General features: G+C 36.9%; 1 protein-coding gene across 37 annotated transcripts in view; it reads right to left on the reverse strand.

The window, feature by feature from the left end:
• Positions 1 to 24390, reverse strand: part of CCDC73 (coiled-coil domain containing 73) — a 154103-nt gene that overhangs the window by 15393 nt on the left and 114320 nt on the right. For 21 of the 37 annotated variants that reach the window (XM_055549222.1, XM_055549221.1, XM_055549241.1 and 18 more), the window contains 5 exons: positions 23695 to 23823; positions 22700 to 22759; positions 21166 to 21249; positions 10429 to 10539; positions 4787 to 4921 (listed from right to left, as the gene is read on the reverse strand). In XM_055549222.1, coding sequence (XP_055405197.1) covers positions 4787 to 4921; positions 10429 to 10539; positions 21166 to 21249; positions 22700 to 22759; positions 23695 to 23823 — 519 coding nt within the window. The remainder of the gene's footprint in view (positions 1 to 4786; positions 4922 to 10428; positions 10540 to 21165; positions 21250 to 22699; positions 22760 to 23694; positions 23824 to 24390) is intronic. The other 16 variants (XM_055549253.1, XM_055549251.1, XM_055549240.1 and 13 more) reach the window with 5 other exon arrangements.

Below are 24390 nucleotides of genomic sequence, written 5' to 3' on the forward strand. Positions count from 1 at the left end.
GAAACAGTGTAAACAGTGTCAGACTTTATTTTTCTGGCTCCAAAATCACTGCAGATGGTGACTGCAGCCATGAAATTAAAAGACGCTTACTCCTTGGAAGGAAAGTTATGACCAACCTAGATAGCATATTCAAAAGCAGAGACATTACTTTGTCAACAAAGGTTTGTCTAGTCAAGGCTATGGTTTTTCCTATGGTCATGTGTGGATGTGAGAGTTAGACTGTGAAGAAGGCTGAGTGCCGAAGAATTGATGCTTTTGAACTGTGGTGTTGGAGAAGACTCTTGAGAGTCCCTTGGACTGCAAGGAGATCCAACCAGTCCATTCTGAAGGCGATCAGCCCTGGGATTTCTTTGGAAGGAATGATGCTAAAGCTGAAACTCCAGTACTTTTGCCACCTCATGCGAAGAGTTGACTCATTGGAAAAGACTCTGATGCTGGGAAGGATTGAGAGCAGGAGGAGAAGAGGACGACAGAGGATGAGATGGCTGGATGGCATCACTGACTCGATGGACATGAGTCTCAGTGAACTCCGGGAGTTGGTGATGGACAGGGAGGCCTGGCGTGCTGCGATTCATGGGGTCGCAAAGAGTCGGACATGACTGAGTGACTGATCTGATCTGATCTGATCTTGAGCATTCTTTGGCATTACCTTTCTTTGGGATTGGAATGAAAACTGACCTTTTCCAGTCCTGTGGCCACTGCTGAGTTTTCCAAATTTGCTGGCATATTGAGTTTTCCAAATTTGTTGGCACTTTCACAGCAGCATCTTTTAGGATTTGAAACAGCTCAAATGATTCCATCACCTCCACTAGCTTTGTTCATAGTGATGCTTCCTGAGGCCCACTTGATTTCACATTCCAGGATGTCTGGCTCTAGGTGGTGATCACACCATTGTGATTATCTGGGTCATGAAGATCTTTTTTGTACAGTTCTGTGTATTCCTGCCACCTCGTCTTTAATATCTTCTGCTTCTGTTAGGTCCATACCATTTCTGTCCTTTATTGAGCCCATCTTTGCATGAAATGTTCCCTTGGTATCTCTAATTTTCTTGAAGAGATCTCTAGTCTTTCCCATTCTACTGTTTTCCTCTATTTCTTTGCATGGATCACTGAGGAAGGCTTTCTTATCTCTCCTTGCTATTCTTTGGAACTCTGCATTCAAATGGCTATATCTTTCCTTTTCTCCTTTGCTTTTCATTTCTCCTCCTTTCACAGCTATTTTTAAGGCCTCGTCAGGCAGCCACTTTACTTTTTTGCATTTCTTTTTCTTGGGGATGGTCTTGATACCTATCTCCTATACAATGCCATGAACTTCCATGCATAGTTCATCAGGCACTCTATCAGATCTAGGCCCTTAAATCTATTTCTCACTTCCACTGTATAATCATAAGGGATTTGATTTAGGTCATACCTGAATGGTCTAGTGGTTTACCCGACTTTCTTCAATTTAAATCTGAATTTGGCAATAAGGAGTTCATGATCTGAGCCACAGTCAGCTCCCAGTCTTGTTTTTGCTGGCTGTATAGAGCTTCTCCATCTTTGGCTGCAACGAATATAATCAATCTGATTTTGGTGTTGACCATCTGGTGATGTCCATGTGTAGAGTCTTCTCTGGTGTTGTTGGAAGAGGGTGTTTGCTATGACCAGTACATTCTCTTGGCAAAACTCTATTAGCCTTTGCCCTGCTTCATTTTGTACTCCAAGGCCAAATCTGCCTGTTACTCCAGGTGTTTCTTGACTTCCTACTTTTGCATTCCAGTCCCCAATAATGAAAAGAACATCTTTTTTTGAGTGTTAGTTCTAAAAGGTCTTGTAGGTCTTCACAGAACCGTTCAACTTCAGCTTCTTCAGCAATATTGGTTGGGGCATAGATTTGGACCGTGATATTGAATGGTTTGCCTTGGAAACGAACAGAGATCATTCTGTCATTTTTGAGACTGCATCCAAGTACTGCATTTCAGACTCTTTTGTTGACTATGATGGCTATTCCATTTCTTCTAAGGGATTCTTGCTCACAGTAGTAGATATAACGGTCAACTGAGTTAAATTCACCCATTCCAGTCCATTTTAGTTCACTGATTCCTAAAATGTTGATGTTCACTCTTGCCATTTCCAGTTTGACTACTTCCAATTTATTTGTCTTGATTCATCGACCTAATGTTCCAGATTTCTATGCAATATTGCTCTTTACAGCATCAGACCTTGTTTCCATCACCAGTCACATCCACAACTGGATGATATTTTTTCTTTTGCTCTGTCTCTTCATTTTTTCTGGAGTTATTTCTCCACTCATCTCTAGTAGCATATTGGGCACCTACTGACCTGGGGAGTTCATCTTTCAGTGTCCTACCTTTTTGCCTTTTCATACTGTTCATGGGGTTCTCAAGGCAAGAGTACTGAAGTGGTTTGCCATTCCCTTCTCCAGTGGACCACATTTTGTCAGAACTTTCCACCATGACCCGTCCATCTTGGGTGGCCTTACATGGCATGGCTCATAGTTTCACTGAGTTAGACAAGGCTGAGGTCCATGTGATTAGACTGGTTAGTTTTCTGTGATTATGGTTTTCATTCTGTCTGCCCTCTGATGGTGACAGATAAGAGGCTTATGGAAGCTTCCTGATGGGAGTGAATGACTGGTGGGTCTTGTTCTGATGGGCGGGGCCATGCTCAGTAAATCTTTAATCCAATTTTCTGTTGATGGGTGGAACTGTGTTCCCTCCCCGCTATTTACCTGGGGCCAAACTGTGGTGGAGGTAATGAATATAATGGAGACCTCCTTCAAAAGAGCCCATGTATGTACTGCTACACTCAGTGCCCCCAACCCTGCAGTAACCCTGCTGCAGGGTTGGTGGCTACTATTACTCTGATACAAAAACTAGACCAAAAGCATGAAAAGAAAAAATGAACAAAAACTACAGATCAATATTCCTCATCAATTCAAAACCCTTGACATAGCACTAGCAAATCTAGCCATATATTAAAAGGACAGCAGATATCTCAGGAATGCAAGGTATATTTGAAAATCAATCAATGTAATTAATTGTTAATGTTGACACATTAACAGAATAAAGAAAACAGAATGATCTTATCAACAGTTACATAAAAAGCATTTGACAAAATTTTGAACTGTGGTGTTGGAGAAGACTCTTGAGAGTCCCTTGGACTGCAAGGAGATACAACCAGTCCATTCTAAAGGAGATTAGCCCTGGGTGTTCTTTGAAAGGAATGATGTTAAAGCTGAAACTCCAGTACTTTGGCCACCTGATGTAAAGAGTTGACTCATTGGAAAAGACTCTGATGCTGGGAGGGATTGGGGACAGGAGGAAAAGGGGACAGAGGATGAGATGGCTAGATGGCATCACCGACTCGATGGACATGAGTTTGAGTCAACTCCGGGAGTTGGTGATGGAGAGGGAGGCCTGGCGTGCTGCGATTCATGGGGTCGCAAAGAGTTGGACACGACTGAGCGACTGAACTGAACTGAACTGAATACCTATTCATGATAAAAACTCAGCAAACTAGGAACAGATGGAAATTTCAATCTGATAAAGAGCACATATAAAAAAAAAAATCTATGACTAATACTGGGTCACGAAAATCTGCTGGAGAAGGAACAGGCTACCCACTCCAGTATTCTTGGGCTTCTCTTGTGGCTCAGTTGGTAAAGAATCTGCTTGCAATGCTGGAGACCTAGGTTCAATCCCTGGGTTGGGAAGATACCCTGGAGAAGGGAAAGGCTACCCACTCCAGTATTCTGGCTTGGAAAATTCCATGGACTATATAGTCCATGGGGTTGCAAAGAGTCAGACATGACTGAGTGACTGTCACTTTCACTTTCAATAGAATATGAAATGATGAAAGACATCTAAGATGAAAAGTTAAGCAATCATGTCCACTTTTACAACTTTATTTAACACTATACCTAAGAGTCCTAGCTAGTGTGGTGTAATAAGTTGAGGAAAAAAATAAAATGCATAGAGAAGAAAAAGATGTAAAATTCATCTGCCTTAAATTCTCAGACAACATACTATGTACAAAGAAAACTCCAAAGTTCAACCAAGAAAAACATACTATGAGTTAATTAAAATGATAAAAGAATATGAAGTCAATGTACAAAGATCAGTTTTAACCCTATCTCATAGCAAGAAACAATTAGAAAAACTCATATTAAAAATACTGCTTATACTAAGAGCCCAAAACATGAAATATTCAGGGGTAAATTTAACAAAATACTTGCAAGACCTATACAATAAAAACTATAAAACATTTCTGAGTGGTATTAAAGAAAATCTAAATAAATGCAAAGATATACCATGTCATGAATTGTATGTTAAGATATAAATTCTTTGTAAATTAATCTATATATTCAACAAAAGCCAAATTCAAATACCATAGACTTTTCCTTTTAGAAACTGATAAAACTGATTCTAAAAGTTATATGGAAATGCAAAGGACTCACAATAGTCAAAACAATTTTGGAAAAGAACAACAAAATTGAAGGAATTATACTACCACATTTTAAGACTTTTTATAATGCTACATTAATAAAGAAAATGTTAAATTGTCTATCTGCAAATGTATATGCTGAAATTGAAGATTCATGTCCAAGAAATGATTCTTAACCCTATGTCATATTGTATAAAAAATTAATTTAAAATGTACTACAGACTATATGCTTACACTCATTTTTAAAAGTTGAGAAAGTGAAAATATAAACCATGGAGAAAATAATCAGCAATGGTCCTAATTTCTTTTAAGAGGTTATACCCCACACACTTGAATTTTACCTCAAACTTCTTGTCTTCCTCAAACTTTTTCTGATCACATAATTCATCATAATCTTCTTGTAGCTTAGTATGAGTTTCTTTAAGTGATGATAACTCATTTTTAATCTCATTAATTTCTCCATTAAGTTCTTCAACCTAATATATAACATTTAACCAAAATGAACATGTATGTAAATTAGTTGTATATAAAAATACTTCATTAACACAAGTGTTTAGAAATTGTAAACAATGAAAACATTCCCAAAGTAATTACTAATATTAAAAGCTACCATTTGTTGAATTGTTCTGAGTACTTAATAAACATAATTTCATACTCTTAAAAATCCTATGAGGTATTTTCAGCCCTCAGTTTACAGGTGAGAAATGTGAGGCTCATAGACGTTACGTAACTTGCCCAAGATCAGGTAGAAATAAAATGATAGTCAAGATTCAAATGCAAGGCTAAGCCTAGGAGTTGTGCTCTTAAGTACTACATTAAATCACTTCTTGTTACAGATGAAAAATTAATTAACTTTTATAAAACTTCTATAAAAATTCTATAAAGGTTACCATTTCATTGCTTTCTTAAAGTTTTGTTTTCTTGTTGCAAATTAGATACACAGAGTTCAACTCAACTAGATGAAGAATACTGAGTACTAAGTACTACAATTAGAAACTGACACTTCAGCATAATACTTATATCCACAAACTAGTTTCTACTGGCTATAAAATTTCATCATCTTTTTCTTGGTGGGATTCTCCTTCATAGGAACCTCAAATATGAGACAAAATAAGTTCCAGGAAAAAGAAAAATACCATTTTGTCATAAAATATTACAAAAGTTTCTCTTGAACAATTTTAAACTACCAAAAATTCTACTAATGCATGTAATTTTCCTTGTAGGGGTTAACAAACATGAGCTCACCAACTACTTTCCCTTCACCTTACCTATTTTAACCATCTTTTTACCTATCTCTGCAAAGTTCTTCTTCTCCAGGGCTCAACTCTTCATGTGTTCTCTATCCTGTCCTCTTATCTCCCTTCAAGCTTAACTCAAGCAAAGATCTCTTCTCTCCTGCTGCTGCTGCTGCTAAGTCGCTTTAGTCGTGTCCGACTCTGTGCGACCCCATAGACGGCAGCCCACCAGGCTCCTCTGTCCCTGGGATTCTCCAGGCAAGAACACTGGAGTGGGTTGCCATTTCCTTCTCCAATGCATGAAAGTGAAAAGTGAAAGTGAAGTCGCTCAGTCGTGTCTGGCTCGTAGCAACCCCATGGACTGCAGCCTACCAAGCTCCTCTGTCCATGGGATTTTCCAGGCAAGAGTACTGGAGTGGGTTGCCATTGCCTTCTCCCTCTTCTCTCCTAGATATTCTCAACTTTCCCCACCATACCAGCATGTTTTCAGGCCACAAATACACTCTTGTAATGACTATAACTTTTTTCTTCTTGACTCAATTACTCTCTCTCTCACTTCTTAAAGTTCACTCTTGGTACTTTCAAATTCTAACCTCTCTTCACTCCTTAAGGGATTCCCTGGTGGCTCAGATGGTGAAGTGTCTGCTCACAATGTGAGAGACCTGGGTTCCATCCCTGGGTCAGGAAGATCCCCTGGAGAAGGAAATGGCAACACACTCCAGTACTCTTGCCTAGAAAATCCTATGGATGGAAGAGCCTGGTGGGCTACAGTCCATGTGGTAACAAAGAGTCAGATACAACTGAGCGACATCACTTTCCTTCTTTAATTTCACTCCTTAACAACCAGACTTCTGCCCTCATGTTCTACGAACTTTTTTTTCTATTATCACCTGCAAATTAGCAAAAGGACTTGTTCCAAGTTTCATACCATTTAACAGCATTGTAGCACAACTGTGCAGACTACTTATTTTCAAACAGCCCCTTTTCTTCATTTCATGGTACCACTCCCTCTTCATCCTCCTACCTTTCTCACTGTTCTTGTCAGGCTCCCTCTCCCACACTAACCACTAACAAAATCCTGGCATTCCCCAAAGCTCTTTCTTCTTTAGCCCTCTCTTCAAGTCTTCCACTCCTTCCATAGATGATCTTATTATACCTTCAAATTTCATCTCTATGCTATGCTATGCTATGCTAAGTCACTTCAGTCGTGTCTGACTCTCTGTGACCCCATAGACGGCAGCCCACCAGGCTCCCCTGTCCCTGGGATTCTCCAGGCAAGAACACTGGAGTGGGTTGCCATTTCCTTCTCCAATGCATGAAAGTGAAAAGTGAAAGGGAAGTCGCTCAGTTGTGTCTGACTTTTAGCGACCCCATGGATTGCAGCCTAACAGGCTCCTCCGTCCATGGGATTTTCTAAGCAAGAGTACTGGAGTGGGGTGCCATTGCCTTCTCCATCTCTATGCTAATAAGTCTTAAATCTCTATCTCATCTCCCAACCTCTTGCCTAAGATTAGATTCATGTTTCCAAATACATGATATAAATTTCAAGTCAGATGTCCTGCAGTCACCGTAAGTTAAGCAATTTCCAAACTAAACTCATTTTCATCCACCAAATCTGCTGCTTCTTTCACATTCCTTATGTCATTTAGTGGTATTATTCTGCTAATCTGTATAAATGATTATACTAATCTCAGAATCAGAGTTGACTCCTTTCCCTTTTAAAATCCATTATATATAAAATGTGATTAATCCTGCTAATTCTACCTCCAGTCCTTCTTGCATCTGTCTCTTTTCTCTGTATTCACTGTTGTTGTTGTTGTTCAGTCGCCCAGTTGTGTCCGACTCTGTGCAACCCCATGGACCGCAATCCTCATTACTGTTGCCCTAATTCACATCCTCATGGGCTCATGGTTAGAATATTCTTCTTATTGATCTCTTCCCATAATGCCATTCTCCATACTACTGCAAGAGTTATTTTTCTAAACTGCAGATCTAAGTCACTTTTCTGCTTTAAAAATCTCAATGGCTTCCCATTACTTATAAAATAAAATTTACTTAGAAAAGAACTCTTCCGAAGATGATTTCAATCTCATTTGCAATGTCACATTCTAGATCAGACCATTCATCCTTGAGAAAGCAATCTCATGCCTCCATCATTATCCCCTTTCTTAAATGGAATGCCAACAGAGTGGAGTGAGAAGTATAGGAAGCAGGCACCTTCTGTCTGGTGAAACCCTATTCATCTTTCAAGTCCAAATTCTAGGGTCATCTTTTCTCTAAAACTTTCTACAACCTAGTTAAACAATACGATTTATTTTGTGCTTTCATAGTAATTTGTTAATACTAATACTACTAAAAACACTCCATACTATTGTAGTTAATAATTACCTGTCTTTTGAGAGTGTGAGCTCTTTAATAATCTTTGTATTTTAGGCACCTCTGAAAATCCAGCACCTAGTATAGTGCCTAACACATAATAGATGCTCAACAAATGTTGTGAATTGAATTTCTTTTGTGACACCCCCTTTCTCTAAATAATTTCTGAACATCTCCATTTATTACTGTCTTACCTATAAATATCTATTGGCTATATAACTGGCCAAATAAAAGCAGGTACACATACCACATTCTTTATGACATTTCTATGAATTTTAAAATATATTGTCTAGTAATATTCACTGTTTACTTTGTACAATATTCTTTCACTATTTAAAAAACAGCAGTATATATGATTTCATCTTATATTTGTAACTATCTTTTAGTTTTTTAAAAAACCTATCTTGATCTGACCTCAGTAGCAATACTACAATTACCCTTCACTCAAGAGTGGTGAAATGCTTACAGAGAGACAGAAATACAATTAAAGAGTAGATCTGACCTCCCACTCAAGAAAACTCCTATAGAACCAAAGCAGCTTTTAAAAAATTTAACTATGTTCTGTTTAGTATTGAAGCATGAAATGAAATGAATGCAGATGCTAAAAATCCTAAGACAAAACCAATTTCATCCAAATTATAAACAGGTCTCACCAAGAAAGCTGAATGCTTATTTCTCTTAATTCAATTGACTCCTGCCCTCCCCACACCCTCTGCCCCGACCCAGGGGAGGAACATAAGTTGAAATATCACTAGGAAAAATACACGTTTACTTTTCTTATCTCAACTAAGTTTGGGGGGCATGATTGGCATATTCAAGTTTATAGTCTCTTTTTACGTCATAGTTTTCCTTACCCTGACAGTACTATTTCCATGGTCTTTTATTTATTTATTATTTTTTTTTATTTTTAAACTTTACATAATTGTATTAGTTTTGCCAAATATCAAAATGAATCCGCCACAGGTATACATGTGTTCCCCATCCTGAACCCTCCTCCCTCCTCCCTCCCCCCTCCCCATTCCATCCCTCTGGGTCGACCCAGTGCACCAGCCCCAAGCATCCAGTATCGTGCATCGAACCTGGACTGGCAACTCGTTTCATACATGATTATTTTACATGTTTCAATGCCATTCTCCCAAATCTTCGCACCCTCTCCCTCTCTCACGGAGTCCATAAGACTGTTCTATATACATCAGTGTCTCTTTTGCTGTCTCGTACACAGGGTTATTGTTACCATCTTTCTAAATTCCATATATATGCGTTAGTATACTTAAACATTAGAAATGAGACAGAAGTGTTAGGATGCAAGGTAGATTAGCTGAAGCTAAAATGAAAATTACTATGTTTGTTGCTTAATGATGAACTTTACCTATATGGGGATCATTAAGCATTTTATAGTATTCTGATCTAATGAATTACAAAATACTTTTTGAGAATTTGGTAAAACTTATCAAATTCATCAGTGAAAATCTGATCTCTCCAAAATACAAATTAAGAGAACATGTTAGCTGCAAATGGATCAAAAAATCAAGAATTACTTTTATAACAATTTATATCAAACAAACTCAACCACAGAATAGTACACAGATATATATTATTACAAACTATATTAATACAGTGTTAGAATTTTATAGTATAACTAGTATAATACTTTAAAATATCTTACTTTCCCAAAATATAGCTTCATAAACTTATAGTTACCTTCCATTTTTTTTTTTTAGTTCTTTTAAAAGAATTGAAGGCAATAAAAATAGATAATAAATAGAACAACTGATTTTGGGTTCACCCGTCTTTAAAGTGAACCTTATATTTCACAACTTTATATTACTTTACACATTTTATTATCTACTTCACTGAAATTAAAATTTACTGTAAAATAAAAGAGTTGTGCCTTAAGCAAATAATCATGTTAATAACATAACAATTCTCTTGATAAAATGTTAATACTAGAGAATCCAACTACTGTATACATGTTCTAAACATGGCTTTAATATGACTCAATGAAACTGCTGAGGAAAGCTAAAGAGATCAGCTAACACTAATACCAATATAATTCCTTATTATAACCATTTATTAAAACACTCAATAGTTTTATGAAAAGGAAAATTAATTTTTGTCACCTATGAAAAGTCATACAAAATACATATAAATATACACATGTATATGTGTGGTTTTTCATGTATGAAAGCATTATAGAAAACTTTATTAAATTTAGCTTTAAAAACATTCACTTTTTAGAAATACAAGTGCAAGAAGAAAATGTGTCTGACTTTATTCCTATAATATTTTTGCAATATTTTCTTAGCATTTGTTATTTTAAATGTCTACAACTACTTAAAATATTTAAAAATTCTACTATTAAATAAACCTACATGCTTCTTCCAGGTTTCTAGTGCTTTCTCATGCTCATTTTGAAGATTAAGGAACTTTTCTTCATTTTCTTTTACCTTCTCCCTTTGCAGCTCATTATCTCTTTCAAGGGTCTGCAATAAAATTAATTATCCAAAAAATAATCAATACCACATTAATGAATTTTGATGTGTTTTATGTTGCTTGGACCTTTGCTTCTAACATGCTGAAAGTGCCATACAGATCAGTGATAATGTGCTATCTCAACAATAATTTTCATAAATTAACAGAAAGGTGCTTATAGTTTAGTTAACAGGAAATAGGGGGAGGTTATGAAAAAGAAATGGCTATAAAAGGGTATAAAAACATTGCCATTATTCAGTTTCACTGCATAAGTTTTAATGTACTGAAAAAAGTAATATAAAGTACAGCACTGAAAAATATGAAATGTAGCATAATCCAGCCTAACCCTACTAAAATTTTTTAACTACCACAGAATATATTTTCCCTATCTGTTTATTTCAGAAATTAATTGGCTGGAAAACTCTTAAATACAATTAAAATTTTTAATTTCAAATTAACACTTTTTTAGTAGAATGTCAGTATTCACTAATTAACTTATTACTTCATAAATTAACATATTATATATTCACTACCACACTCTCCTCTTCCCTTCCCCAAAAAACCTTTAAAGAGTAAAATTATCACTGTTTTCTAAGACAAAGGTTTAAAAGATATTAAACCAGTATCACCAATATTATTAGGTTTCTTCAGTATCTGCTGATAATCCAAGTAAACTTCTGTAGAAAGACAAAGAGTAAAACTCTAGCTGCATCTAATATATCTGGAATTTCTATGTTAATTTGTTTATCATTACTAAAGCTAAGTACATTCAGGGTCAACATCCAAGCCACACAAAGGATACAGAAAGAAAAGGCAAAGTTTTCCTCTACTGGTTTTCCAGCTCTCCCCACCAGATGTAAAGTAGTTTCTTGTGTATCCTTTCAAAAATTGTCTATTAAGCATACAAGTATATATCTTTCAAATCATACTATACATACTCTGTTGTGCTGCCATTTGCTTTTCTAAAAATATGAGTAATATATCTTGCTTAACTTCCATATCACTATATAAGATCTCATTTTAGAGGCTTCACAGTATTTCAACTATTTAAAAAGTCCTCAATTACTACACAGAATATCAGTATGTGATGACATAATTATGCAAAATTTTGAAAACATTTGATAAAACAATTTTAACACAAAGATTCTCCTCTGGCTCATAAAGAACCATGCAATTTGAGAGCACTCAATGAATACCTATTTCGACTGTCTCTATTTTACGACAATGTAAATGTTTTTAAAGAAGTCATGATTTCATCTTGATTTATAGGTAACATGATTTCATCTTGATTTATAGGCTTCCCTGGTGGCGCAGAGGTTAAAGGGCCTGCCTGCAATGTGGGAGACCTGGGTTCGATCCCTGGGTTGGGAAGATCCCCTGAAGAAGGAAATGGCAACCCACTCCAGTATTCTTGCCTGGAGAATCCCATGGATGGAGGAGCTTGGTGGGCTACAGTCCACAGGTCGCAGAGTTGGACATGACTGAGCGACTTCACTTTAACTTGTGATAATAAGTTTCTAAATATTTACAAGGGTATTATTTAATAGGTGCTTAGTACTTTAACATTCTAACAAATATTTACAGTATCTATTTATATTAGTAACACTATTTTAGAAGACAGACAAATCAAAAAATTCAAAGGAGATATGGGAGAGTATACCACAGAGTATCCTAGTAAAAATAAATGACCGAAAGTATTATGTTCTTAAAAAGCACATTAGATATATCAGTCATTTCCTGTCTGTAACTATACCCCCATCTAAAAGAAAGTGCCTGTATCTGGTATTCTCTGTTTCCATGTTTTGGAGACATTCCATCCTTATCCTACAATGTGAACTGACTGTTCTTTCATCCTGCTACACTGATCAGGCAATCTTTGAGAATTTCCTTTTTTCTTCTGTAGTGGGTCTCCTGTCTCCTAGATCCCATGATTTCCTCCTGGTTTATTCCCTTGTCTTGGTAAAGCAAGCTATTACTTTTTGATAAAGCAGACAAGTATCATATTTTTTGAAACCTTGCATGTCTGAAAGTATGTTTATTCTACCAATAACTTGTTTGGCTAAATACAGTACAATTCTGTTTTGGAACCTCTGAAAGCATGGTTCTATTATCTTCTACCTTCCAGGGTTGCCAATGAGAAGTTTGAAGCCATTATGTTGCCATTCTCATTTTGGACCTTCATAGATAACCTACTTATTTTGCCCGCCCCCACCCCCCACCCCCAGAGAGTTTTATAATATTCTCTTTTAGTATGAAATTTCATAATGATATGCATTGGTTTAGTTAAGCAAAACAAACTCAGATCCTTCAATTCTGGGTTACTTTCCTGCATTATCTCTTGGGTCATTTGCTCTCCTTCCCCTTTCTCTGTTCTCTCTGAAACTCACCAGACCTCTTGAACAACCCCCTCATTTTCTTCCTTTCCTATTTTCCATCTTCTTGTCTTTTGGTTCTACTTTCTTAGATTATTTTTTTATGTTATCTTCTAAACTTTTCATTGTACTTTTTATGTATGCTAATATATTTAAGGGTTATCTTTTATTCTATGAATGTTTTTTAGATCCTAAATTACTGTTTTTGGATTAACAAATACATTTCTCTTATCTGGGTATATTTTTTTAGCTTCTCCAAGTTTTTTTTTCATTACCCTATTTGTTTTGTCTGTTTTTCACACTGGAGATTTTCAAATACCCAGTTATCCTTAACTGTTTGTTCATATTTAAGAATGAAGTATTAAATAGCCAGCTAAAAGTTTTGTCAACTACAAAGTTTCTTCACTACAGTGGTGGCTTCATTGTGCATTGACCTGGCTGAACTGTTTCATCAGGAGAGTTTAATTGCAGGTTAGTCGCCACAGAATCTTCCATTCTGCTGCCTGGATGTTACAAGGCGCTTAACTGTCCTCCAAATGGGGAGACTGCTTGGAGGCTTCAGAATTCAGTATATAGACTTTCCAAACTATTTTTAAAATAATACTCTCTGTACTGTGCTAGTAAACTAGGTCTCAACAAAGCCTTATTTGTAGCATTTGCCAATCTCATTAAAGTTAAAAAAAACAACTCACTGTGGTTAATTCAAGCTACCAGTTATTTAAACCAGCTTACAAAATGACAACAGCTCTAATAACCAGCTCTCCCTGGTACAAACTGCCTCCAGCACACCACTGGATCTTTCCAGTCTCAGTTGCTCCTCAAACACTCCAACTAGTTCTCTATCTTTTGCCCATTAGAAGATAGGGAGTGACTGTGCAGATTAGGGAGAACAATCTGAATGTGCAATAGCTTTCCATGCAGACCTTCTAGCTACTGGCACCAGTCGTGCATCTTACTTTAGAGGCACATGATGCTTGCAATTCCTGATAATTTCTGTTGCTTTAACTTGGGTTTTTACTTTCTCTCATTTGCTGAGTAAATGACTAATTTTCCATTTGGTTTAAAACTTTTATTGTATCTTCTCCCCATTTCTGCATTCTTGTGGTTTTTATGTCATTTTATTGCAGCTTCAGAAGGAAATAGAAGGGAATGTATAGGTTCAATCCAATATGTTTAACCAGAAGCCCTGACCTGGCAATATCTGAACTTGCAGAGTCTGAATTTACTCACTGTTAATCACCCATTAATTTAATAAGATTTAATGAGCTCCTCTTATGTGTCAGAAACTTTTTGGGGCTCTTATACTATATTAATAAAAATGTTAGTATTTTCATGGAATTCATATTCTACCAGGGAATTATTTGGTATTATCTGCACCTGGATTAACAAATTTGAAAACCTTCTCTGACAAAACATATATCGTGGAAAATCAAAATAAAACCACTAGTTAATGCTTTAATATACCAAAAACTAAGTAAATTATTCTGGTTAATACTATGTTAACACTATGACTATAGCAGCAACCTAAATAGTCCTCCTAACACTATGATTATAGCAGCATGGACTAAACTATAGGTAAATCACAGTAAAAAATATTCTCTATCATGAGAACTTAGGTCTTCTATGCTCCAAACTGTACTTTAAAAAAAATAAGACAGATGACAGCATGATTGCAGAGCACTGAAAAACAGCAGGCCATTATGAACAGTAATGATCCCTTTTAGTACAGGTGGAATTAGAATGCTCCTCAGGAAAACACTTAAGATATCTATGCAGCATAATCCTCAGCAACAGTTCAACATTAATATTTTGTTATACTATATATCAGTGGTTCTCCAACACCAGTCTGTAAACAAGAAGTGATCCATGACAAAAATCTCACTAGTCCATGGCAAAAAATGTCAATGTAAGGTCATTGAATGTGTTTTCCTATAAAGGACTGTCCTTTATCTGATATTACATCCTTAATATACTTTCGGTGTTAAAATGTTATCTTTTATAAAATGAAAGTGATGATAGATGGTACTATTTTTTTTAATGCCCTTAACTGTTATAATAAAAAGCAGACAATTCTATCTTGTTCTTGCCAATACTTTGAAATTTTACTACATGAAATCTAGTTTCTTTATGTACTATCAAGGCTTAGGCAATAACAGGTCTAGTATAAGAGAGAGGCATTTGGATTAACTAAAATATTTCCATTTATAGCTAAAAATCCTGGAAACAGTTGTCATCATTAACTCAAAGACACCATTAGGTTGGTGCAAAAATAAGTATGGTTTTGCACTGTTGAACTTTGCCATTTGCTGTTGGAATCCATTCTTAAATAAATGTGCTTGTTATACATCATTTTGATGTGCACTTCTTCCCTTATGTTTTTTGCTAATGAATGATTTGCTGTTTATTTTATATGTACCTTAGTCTACAGAAATATGGAAATGATGTTAGACAAAAAGGAAATTCGAGACATTTTTCTAATTTGAGTTCAGAACAGGTCACAAAGCAGTGGAGACAATCACAACATGAACACATTTGGCTAAGGAACTGAATGTACAACGCAGTGGTGGTTTAAGAAGTTTTGCAAAGGAGACGAGAGCCTTGAAGATGAGCATAGTGGCGGGCCACTGAAAGCTGACAACGACCAACTGAGAGGATCACTGAAGCTACTACATGAGAAGGCCCAAGAACTCAATGTTGACATTCTATGGTCACATGGCATTTCAAGCAAATTGGAAAGGTGAAAAAACTTGGTAAGTGGGAGCCTCATGAGCTGGCCAAAAATCAGAAGCATTGTCATTTTGAAGTGTCCTCTTCTCTTTTTCTACACAACAACAACAAACTATTTCTCAATTTGGATTGTGATGTGCAAAGAAAAGTGGATATTATACAACAATCAGTGATGACCAGCTCAGTGGTTGGACCAAGAAGCTCCAGAGCACTTTCCAAAGCCAAACAAGAATGAAAAAAAAGTCATGGTCACTGTTTAGTGATCTGCTGCTGGTCTGATCCAATCAGCTTTCTGAATTCTGGCGAAACCATTACATCTGAGAAGTATACTCAGCAAATTGATGAGAAGCACCTAAAATGACAATTTCTGCAGCCAGCATTGGCCAACAGAAAGGGCCCAACTCTTCTCTGTGACAATGCCCAGTTGAATGTTGTACAACCGTTTCAAAAGTTGAACCAATTAGGCTACAAAGTTTTACCTCGTCTGCCATATTCACCTGATCTCTCACCGACTGACTACTAATTCTTCAAGCATGTCTACAATTTTTTGCATGGTAAAATGCTTCCACAACCAGCAAGAGGCTGCTTTCCAAGAGTTTGCTGAATCCCAAAGCACTGATTTTTATGCTACAGGAATAAACAAACATCTCTTGTTGGTAAAAAAATGTGTTGACTGTAATGGTTTCTATTTTGATTAATAAAGATGTGTTTGAGTCTGGTTATAATTATTTAAAATTCAGAGTCCAAAACCATAATTACTTTTGCACTGACCTAATATATCATCTATGACTACCATAGGCCCTGTAGAATTCAACAATACATAAACACTGGATTTAGAGCTGATGAAGGGCAATTTGAAAGTTGTGGTCTTTGTATAACTGATCCAGCAAGACTGGAATTTCCAACAGATCTAGGAAATATATCGTAACAGTGTACTGTTGTAGAAATAGTGCTGAAGTAGAATCGAGACAAAGATTTAATTCTGGTTTTGCCACTAATTTGGGGCCTTGAACTATACTGCTTGACTTTTGTGGATCTCTATTTCATCACAAAATGAAATGGTTGGATTGGTTAATCTCTAACATTTTGTTCATCCTAAAAATCTGTGTTTCATCTCCTTTAAATGGATTAGGGGACAATCCTGGTAACTGCTTTCATCAAGAATTTGAATAAATTATTTCATATGTTTCTTGGAAGAAGGTTTAACACCTTAGGGAAATAATCCCCATTAAGCATCTATAGGATGGGTAGAGGAGGTCAGTTCAGTTCAGTCTCTCAGTTGTGTCTGACTCTTTGCAACCTCGTGGACTGCCGCACGCCAGGCCTCCCTGTCCATCACCAACTCCTGGAGCTTACTCAAAATCATGTCCATCAGGTCAGTGATCCCATTCAACCATCTCATCCCCTGTCATCCCTTTCTCCTCCTGCCTTCAATCTTTCCCAGAATCAGGGTCTTTCCAATGAGTTGGTTCTTTACATCAGGTGGCCAAAGTATTGGAATTTCAGCTTCAGCATCAGTCCTTCCAATGAATATTCAGGACTGATCTCCTTTAGCATGGATTGGTTACATCTCACTGCAGTCCAAGGGACTCTCAAGAGTCTTCTCCAACACCACAGTTCAAAAGCATCAATTCTTCCGCGCTCAGCTTTCTTTATAGTCCAACTCTCACATCCATACATGACTACTGGAAAAACCATAGCTTTGACTAGATGGACTTTTTTGGCAAAGTAATGTCTCTGCTTTATAATATGTTGTCTAGGTTGGTCATAGCTTTTCTTCCAAGGAGCAGTGTCTTTTAATTTCATGGCTGCAGTCACCAACTGAAGTGATTTTGGATCCCCAAAAATAAAGTCTGTCACTGTTTCCACTGTTTCCCCATCTATTTACCACGAAGTGATGGGACCAGATGCCATGATCTTAGTTTTCTGAATGTTGAGTTTTAAGCTAACTTTTTCACTCTCCTCTTTCACTTTCATCAAGAGGCTCTTTAGTTCTTCGCTTTCTGCCATAAGGGTGGTGTCATCTGCATATCTGAGGTTATTGATATTTCTTCTGGCAATCTTGATTCCAGCTTGTGCTTCATCCAGCCTGGCATTTCTCATGATGTACAGTCCTGGGTGTTGTTTGGAAGGAATGATGCTAAAGCTAAAACTCCAGTACTTTGGCCACCTCATGCAAAGAGCTGACTCATTGGAAAAGACTCTGATGCTGGGAGGGATAGGGGGCAGGAGAAGAAGGGGACGACAGAGGATGAGATGGCTAGATGGCATCACCGACTCGATGGACATGAGTTTGAGTGAACTCCGGGAGTTGGTGATGGACAGGGAGGCCTGGCATGCTGCAATTCAGGGGGTCGCAAAGAGTCAGACTCGACGGAGCGACTGAACTGAACTGACTCTGCATATAAGTTAAATAAGCACAGTGACAATATACAGCCTTGATGTACTCCTTTCCCAACTTGGAACCAGTCTGTTGTTCCATGTCTGGTTCTAACTGTTGTGTCTTGACGTACATACGGATTTCTCAGGAGGCAGGTCAGGAGGTCTGGTATTCCCATCTCTAAAATTTTCCACAGTTTGTTGTGATCCACACAAAGGCTTTGGCATAGTCAATTAATCAAAAGTACATGTTTTTCTGGAACTCTTGCCTTTTTCAGTGATCCAGCAGATGTTGGCAATTTCATCTCTGGTTCCTCTGCCTTTTCTAAATCCAGCTTGACCATTTGGAAGTTCGTGGCTCACGTACTTTTGAAGCCTGGCGTGGAGAATTTTGAGCATTACTTTGCTAGCATATGATTTAATTGTGTGGTAGTTTGAGCATTCTTTGGCATTGCCTTTCTTTGGGATTGGAATGAAAACTGACCTTTTCAAGTCCTGTGGCCACTGCTGAGCTTTCCAAATTTGCTGGCATATTGAGTGCAGCACTTTCACAGCATCATCTTTTAGGATTTGGAATAGCTCAACTGGAATTCCATCACCTCCACAAGCTTTGTTCATATTTGCAGATAACTGGACTTTATGAAACTTTTTAAAAATCTTTTATTGGAGTAGGTGAAAGGGTTAAAAGAAGGGAGAGATTTGGGTCTGGCATAAGTTTTCCCTCTCTGCCTTCCAGGTGAAATTTGTACAGTATTGGGGGGAGTGGGCAGGCAAGAGAAATGAGCGAGGCAAACCTCTCTTTACATAACTAATCATAGAACATCAATGGTGAAAAGATAGTGTTTCACTGTTCAGGTTAAGTTTGATTTCGTTCAGTGAGGATGGATTCAGCATAATTTCTGGGGCCAAATGCAAAATTTTAAAAAAGAAGAGAAAAAAAAAAAGCTATTAAAGATACTGATACTAAACCTTTTCTTTTCTTTATGGTTTTCCATCTCTCTTTGTCTCTCTACCCCTATCCACCTATCAAGGTGCTTTTTATTTTCTCTTTAATGTCCCCTGGGATAAGCTAGTCAGAGGCCAAAGACAGATCCTCACAGATGCCTAAGGGCCTCACCACACAACTTAGCTTTGAGTTCTACCTCCTGCAAGATGCAAGACCCATGTATTATGTTCTGTCTGAAGTTGGGGAAGTCAGTCTCTCCATCCCATGGGCCCTCTGGCAGATGGGTAACCCCCAAAGGATTGCAACTGCCAGGCAGGGATGCAGCTCACTACCTGGATTGAGGACTCACTTCCTGCCAAGACACCTACCTCATGTGCTAGGCATGGCCAACCTGGGGAAAAGATGCTGCAGGGCACATGTACTCAACTCAGACCCACCCTGCTACATCTAGGCCTCCGCCAGTGTGGGGTGTGCATGCTAAGTTGCTTCAGTTGTGTCCCTCTCTTTGTGACCCTATGGACTGTAGCCTGCCATGCTCCTCTGTCCATGGAATTCTCCAGGCAAGAATACTGGTTGCCATGCCTTCCTCCAGGGGATCTTTCTGATCCAAGGATCAAACCCACCTTTCTTATGTCTCCTGCATTGGCAGGTAGGTTCTTTACCACTAGCACCAGCTGGGAAGCCCAAAGATTGGTAAAAGACAATAGAACACACAGGTCTCTACCCACCAATGTGACCCAGCCAACATACAGCGGTAGCAAGATAGGAGCAGAGAGGATAAGGCTGTGCAGGGCCCAGGGCACCAAAGGGCAGAAGAGACAGCAGCCAAGAATGGTTCCTTGGAGGCAATGGGAGGCTGGAGAATGCCAAAGCTGGGGCTTCAAGCCCTGGTGCAAGCTCCATTTTACCATCAGACTTAATTTACAAAGCATACATTTAAATATAAAAGTTAATAAAAATGTCAAGGAAGTGACCACAGAATATTAAACATGAAACTTGAGGCTCCTCTGGCTATCAGCCTTATGCAACTAAACTGGTTACATTCTCATGAAGCTGGTCCAGGCCTCTGCTGATGGTGGTCTTTTCATCGGAGGTGAATATACTTTTCTTGGGAAATGTTGAGCTTCATGCTTCATTATCAAGAATCCCTTCAGAGGGGCACAAATATCTTCCACTGGCCACCACAGTGGAACATGTCCCCAACTCCTCTTGAGTTGGACATCCCATCACTTGCCAGTTTCTGCTCTTCCACTAACCACTACGTTCCTTCATGTGAAGCGAAGGAACCACCATGTTCTTGCTTATGACCCTTCTAGGGCCATACAGCATTAGAACAAGCATAATACACACTTCAAGTCCCACTGGAACAGATTCCTCCAAAAACTTTACTCCTTGAAATTTCTAGACTGAAACTGGGCATCAGTCTAGATGTTCTTGGTACAACTTCCAAACTTCAGGAAATATACATCAAATTCTCCCACAAAATGAATTTGTCACAATTTACTGGCAACACCACAGTGAACCTTTAGGTTCAATAGCATCACAAGCATCCATCTAAAAAATTAAGATGGCAGTCTCCCCTTCTTGTACCCCAATTTTCACACGATTTTCCTGTAGACTCCTTCATTTTGATTCATGAGGGGAAAGACATCTCTTTCAACTAGGGATGTAAGAGAAAAGTATCACTTAATGAACCCTCATTCCCAAAACACTCCCATAACTTCTTCCTCTCCCCAGTCATTTTCTTAGACATACTGGGAAGAAGATGGTGAGGTGATTGCTGTGGTAAAGGACCAGTTCTATCATGTTCTTGTGAAAAGGGATCTGCCTCCCATCCCACTTCTGAGAGCTCACTGATTCCTCTCCTAGAATGTGGTGTCACTTGTCACCTTTTATTTTCAGTTTTGAATCTTGAAAAAAAATACCCAATCTGTTACAAAATTAAATCAATTACTTGTTAAAACTGAATGTTTAACTAGTGACTTAAATGCTAAAAAAATGCTCTGTTTTGTCTTCTTTGGACACTGATACCAAGTTGATGAAGGAGGTCAATACTTTACCCCTAAAATTAAAAATGATCTCAGATAAAGCTGGACATATGAAAGCAACTAAACAGGTAAAGTTCATTAGATAAAATATGCATATATATATATATAAAATCAGGATATGTTTTTTATATATATATATATATCCTAATTATTTTCTTTTATCACCTTCAATTTTTCTTCCATTTCAGTATTAGCTTGAGTTTGTTGCTGCAGTAACTGCTGCAATTGTTGGAAAGAAATGATGATACCCTTTAAAAAAAGTAAAAATATGATATATTAATTGAAAAAGTTTTAAGGCAGTAGGCATATGTTTTTAAACTCACATTCTTAAAATATATTTTCTAGTTTCTTATTACAGTTTAATTTCAGTGCCATAATAAACAATATATTGAAATAAACTAATTGCACATTTATTAATATTTAATGCAATTTGTATTATATGATCTCTTACAAAGTACTATTTCTAAGAGTTCCTCAAATAATTAACAAAGTTTTTGAAATGGGACATGGATTCTGAGACACTACTGAAAAATGTAAAGTATTCAAAACAAAACTATTGTTGGCTTTCTCCTCAAATAGTAAACATATCGCTACTAAAATGGCATAGTGCTAACGGGCGAGGATGGCCTGGTATGCATTCAGGATCAAACAGAGAAAAATCAGAAGAGAAAAAAAAAGAAACAGGAGAAATTTTATTCACATATCTTTTTCTAAGAATAGAATAATTATAAATATCAAATTCAAATGAGAGTATAATGTCCTATAAAAGCATGCTATAAGCACAAATACATTTCAATAATTATCTGCTAGAGTACCAGTAGTCTAAACTAAGGAAAACAGTGATTTATATTTATATACTTTATTTATAAATTATTTTAGTGTAATCTTTTTCCAGCTTTATTGAGATATAATTGACATATGTGTAAGCTTAAAGTATAAAATATGATGATTTGATACACATATGTATTGTGATATAATTATCAAAATAAGGTTAACATCTCTATTACCACACATAATCACCAACTTTTTTGTATGTGGGAGAACATTTAAGATCTACTCTCTGTAAAAAATAAATAAGCTACAAGGATATATTGTACAGAACAAGGAATACAGTCAATATTTTATAATAACTTTAAATGCAGCATAATCTATAAAAATTTTGAATCACTGTTGCATAGTTAAAACTAATATAACATTGTAAATCAACTAGACCTCAACTAAGTAAGTATTTTTAAATATGTCTTCAGAGTCTCATTAAAAAAAACTCTACTCTCTTAGCAACTTTCAAATATGACATCATGCTGCACATTACATACCTAGAACTAACTCATTTTACAACTGGAAGTTTGTACCCTTAGATGACCATCTCCTCATTTCTCCTCTGATTTCTTTTGGCAGTACTTTACAGCATGTGGGACCTTAGGTTCCCAAACAGGGATTGAACCTTCACCCTTTGCATTAGAAGTGTGGAGTCTTAACCACTGGACCACCAAGGAAGTCCCTGATTTATTTTTTAATGTGAATACAGGCTAGACTTCGTTTAAAAGGTACATATGTGATCTATTCAATATACACTAACTGAGTGTTTACTGAGTGCTAGGAATTGACCTAGGCATGATTCCATTTGTTGTTTATTTTCCACACTGTATTTGGTTTTCAGAATATTTACTGACTTCCAAAATATCTCATGATTGCTTGCCTGTTTTTCTTCTTGAATACAGGTTATCTCTTCATTGATCTTCTTATTTAATTCCAATTCCTAAAAATTTGAATAATTTTAAAGTTAAGATACAACATTTAGCAAATTATACATTCAATTCAGGACTTAACAAATTCAGGAGTATCATGACCTATTTTTACTCCAGAGTACCAATGTTTGTCTACTGTTGAATTAATGATTCTAGTGAAGTGAAGACGGTGTTAGAGATTCAATACAGGCTGGTGCAAACTTATAAGTGTTAATGTTGAAGACAACAAAATTTCTCATCTCAAAAAGCTTTCCTGAAGATATCATTATGCCAGATGATTATCTGAAAGTGAAAGTGAAGTCACTCAGTCATGTCCAACTCTTTGCGACCCCATGGACTGTACCCCTCCAGGCTCCTCCATCCAAGGGATTTTCCAGGCAAAAATACTGGAGTGGGTTGCCATTTCCTTCTCCAGGGGATCTTCTTGACCCAGGGATTAAACCTGGGTCTCTCGCACTGCAGGCAGACTCTACTGCCTGAGCTACCAGGGAGTATTACCTCTAAAAGGAATTGTAAAGTGCAAGTCGCTCAGTCGTGTCTGACTCTTTGTGACCTCATGGACTATCCAGTCCATGGAATTCTCCGGCCAGAATACTGGAGTGGGTAGCCTTTCCCTTCCCGAGGGGACCTTCCCAACCCAGGGATTGAACCCAGGTCTTCTGAATTGCAGGCTGGTGCAGGCGGATTCTTTACCAGCTGAGCCACAAGGAAAGCCCTGATTACTGGACACCAAAGTAAAGTGAAAATAAAGTGGTTATAGATAGATAATGCCAAAAGGTATCTAGCAATTTTTCAAAAATTCATGAAATCTTTCTTTACTATGTATATTAACTCTACAAAGAAGGGAAAATTTTGTATTATACTCCTCTTATTCAATTGTTTATATAATTTCATAAATTTTACAAAAATTTTAATTTTATAAACAAGGATATATTTAAATAAATACCATTTTGAGTCTTTCTTCAAGTTCTTGAAATTTTTGTTCTTTAATTGTTAAATTGTTTTCTGCTCCCATCTTCTGTTGTTGACATGTGACTTTGGTCTTTATCAAGTCTGAGGTTACTGTTTTAAGTTCCTTAACATAAAAAACATCAAACAAAGAATTCAGTATAGATATTTCATTAAAGCAAGGCACTTTTCTGACAGTTTAAAGTTCATTTTAAATCTATTCTATTACAGTCCATGGGGTTGCGAAGAGTTGGACACAACTGAGTGACTACGACTGACCCATTAAGGTCTATTTTCCCTACTTTCCTTGCAAGATAATTAGCCAACGTGGAAATGCTGTCTGTGGTTACAGAATAGGCAAACACAATGACAAAAAGCTAGAATGCATGATCTTTGTTCTTAAAAAGAATACACTAACTAAATGAACTAATCAACCAGAAGTAGGGTGTTTTCCCAGATGACTTATTCAACAAAAATCCTTTAAGATAAAAGATTATATGAAAGATTATCAATTTCCAAGTTATTAGCAGCTAATAAGAAAAATTTATTTAAGAATTATAATGTGATGAGTGTTTTATTAGGAAAAGTTTAGGAAAGTACAGAAGTTTAAAGGATGAAACAGTTTGGTCAAAGGCATGAAGAAGGCATTACACAGGACAGTGGTATTTAAACTGAGTCTGTAAAGGTAAATTTT

The sequence above is a fragment of the Bubalus kerabau genome, chromosome 15 (genome assembly GCF_029407905.1).
Source record: "Bubalus kerabau isolate K-KA32 ecotype Philippines breed swamp buffalo chromosome 15, PCC_UOA_SB_1v2, whole genome shotgun sequence".
Classification (NCBI taxonomy): Eukaryota; Metazoa; Chordata; class Mammalia; order Artiodactyla; family Bovidae; genus Bubalus; species Bubalus kerabau.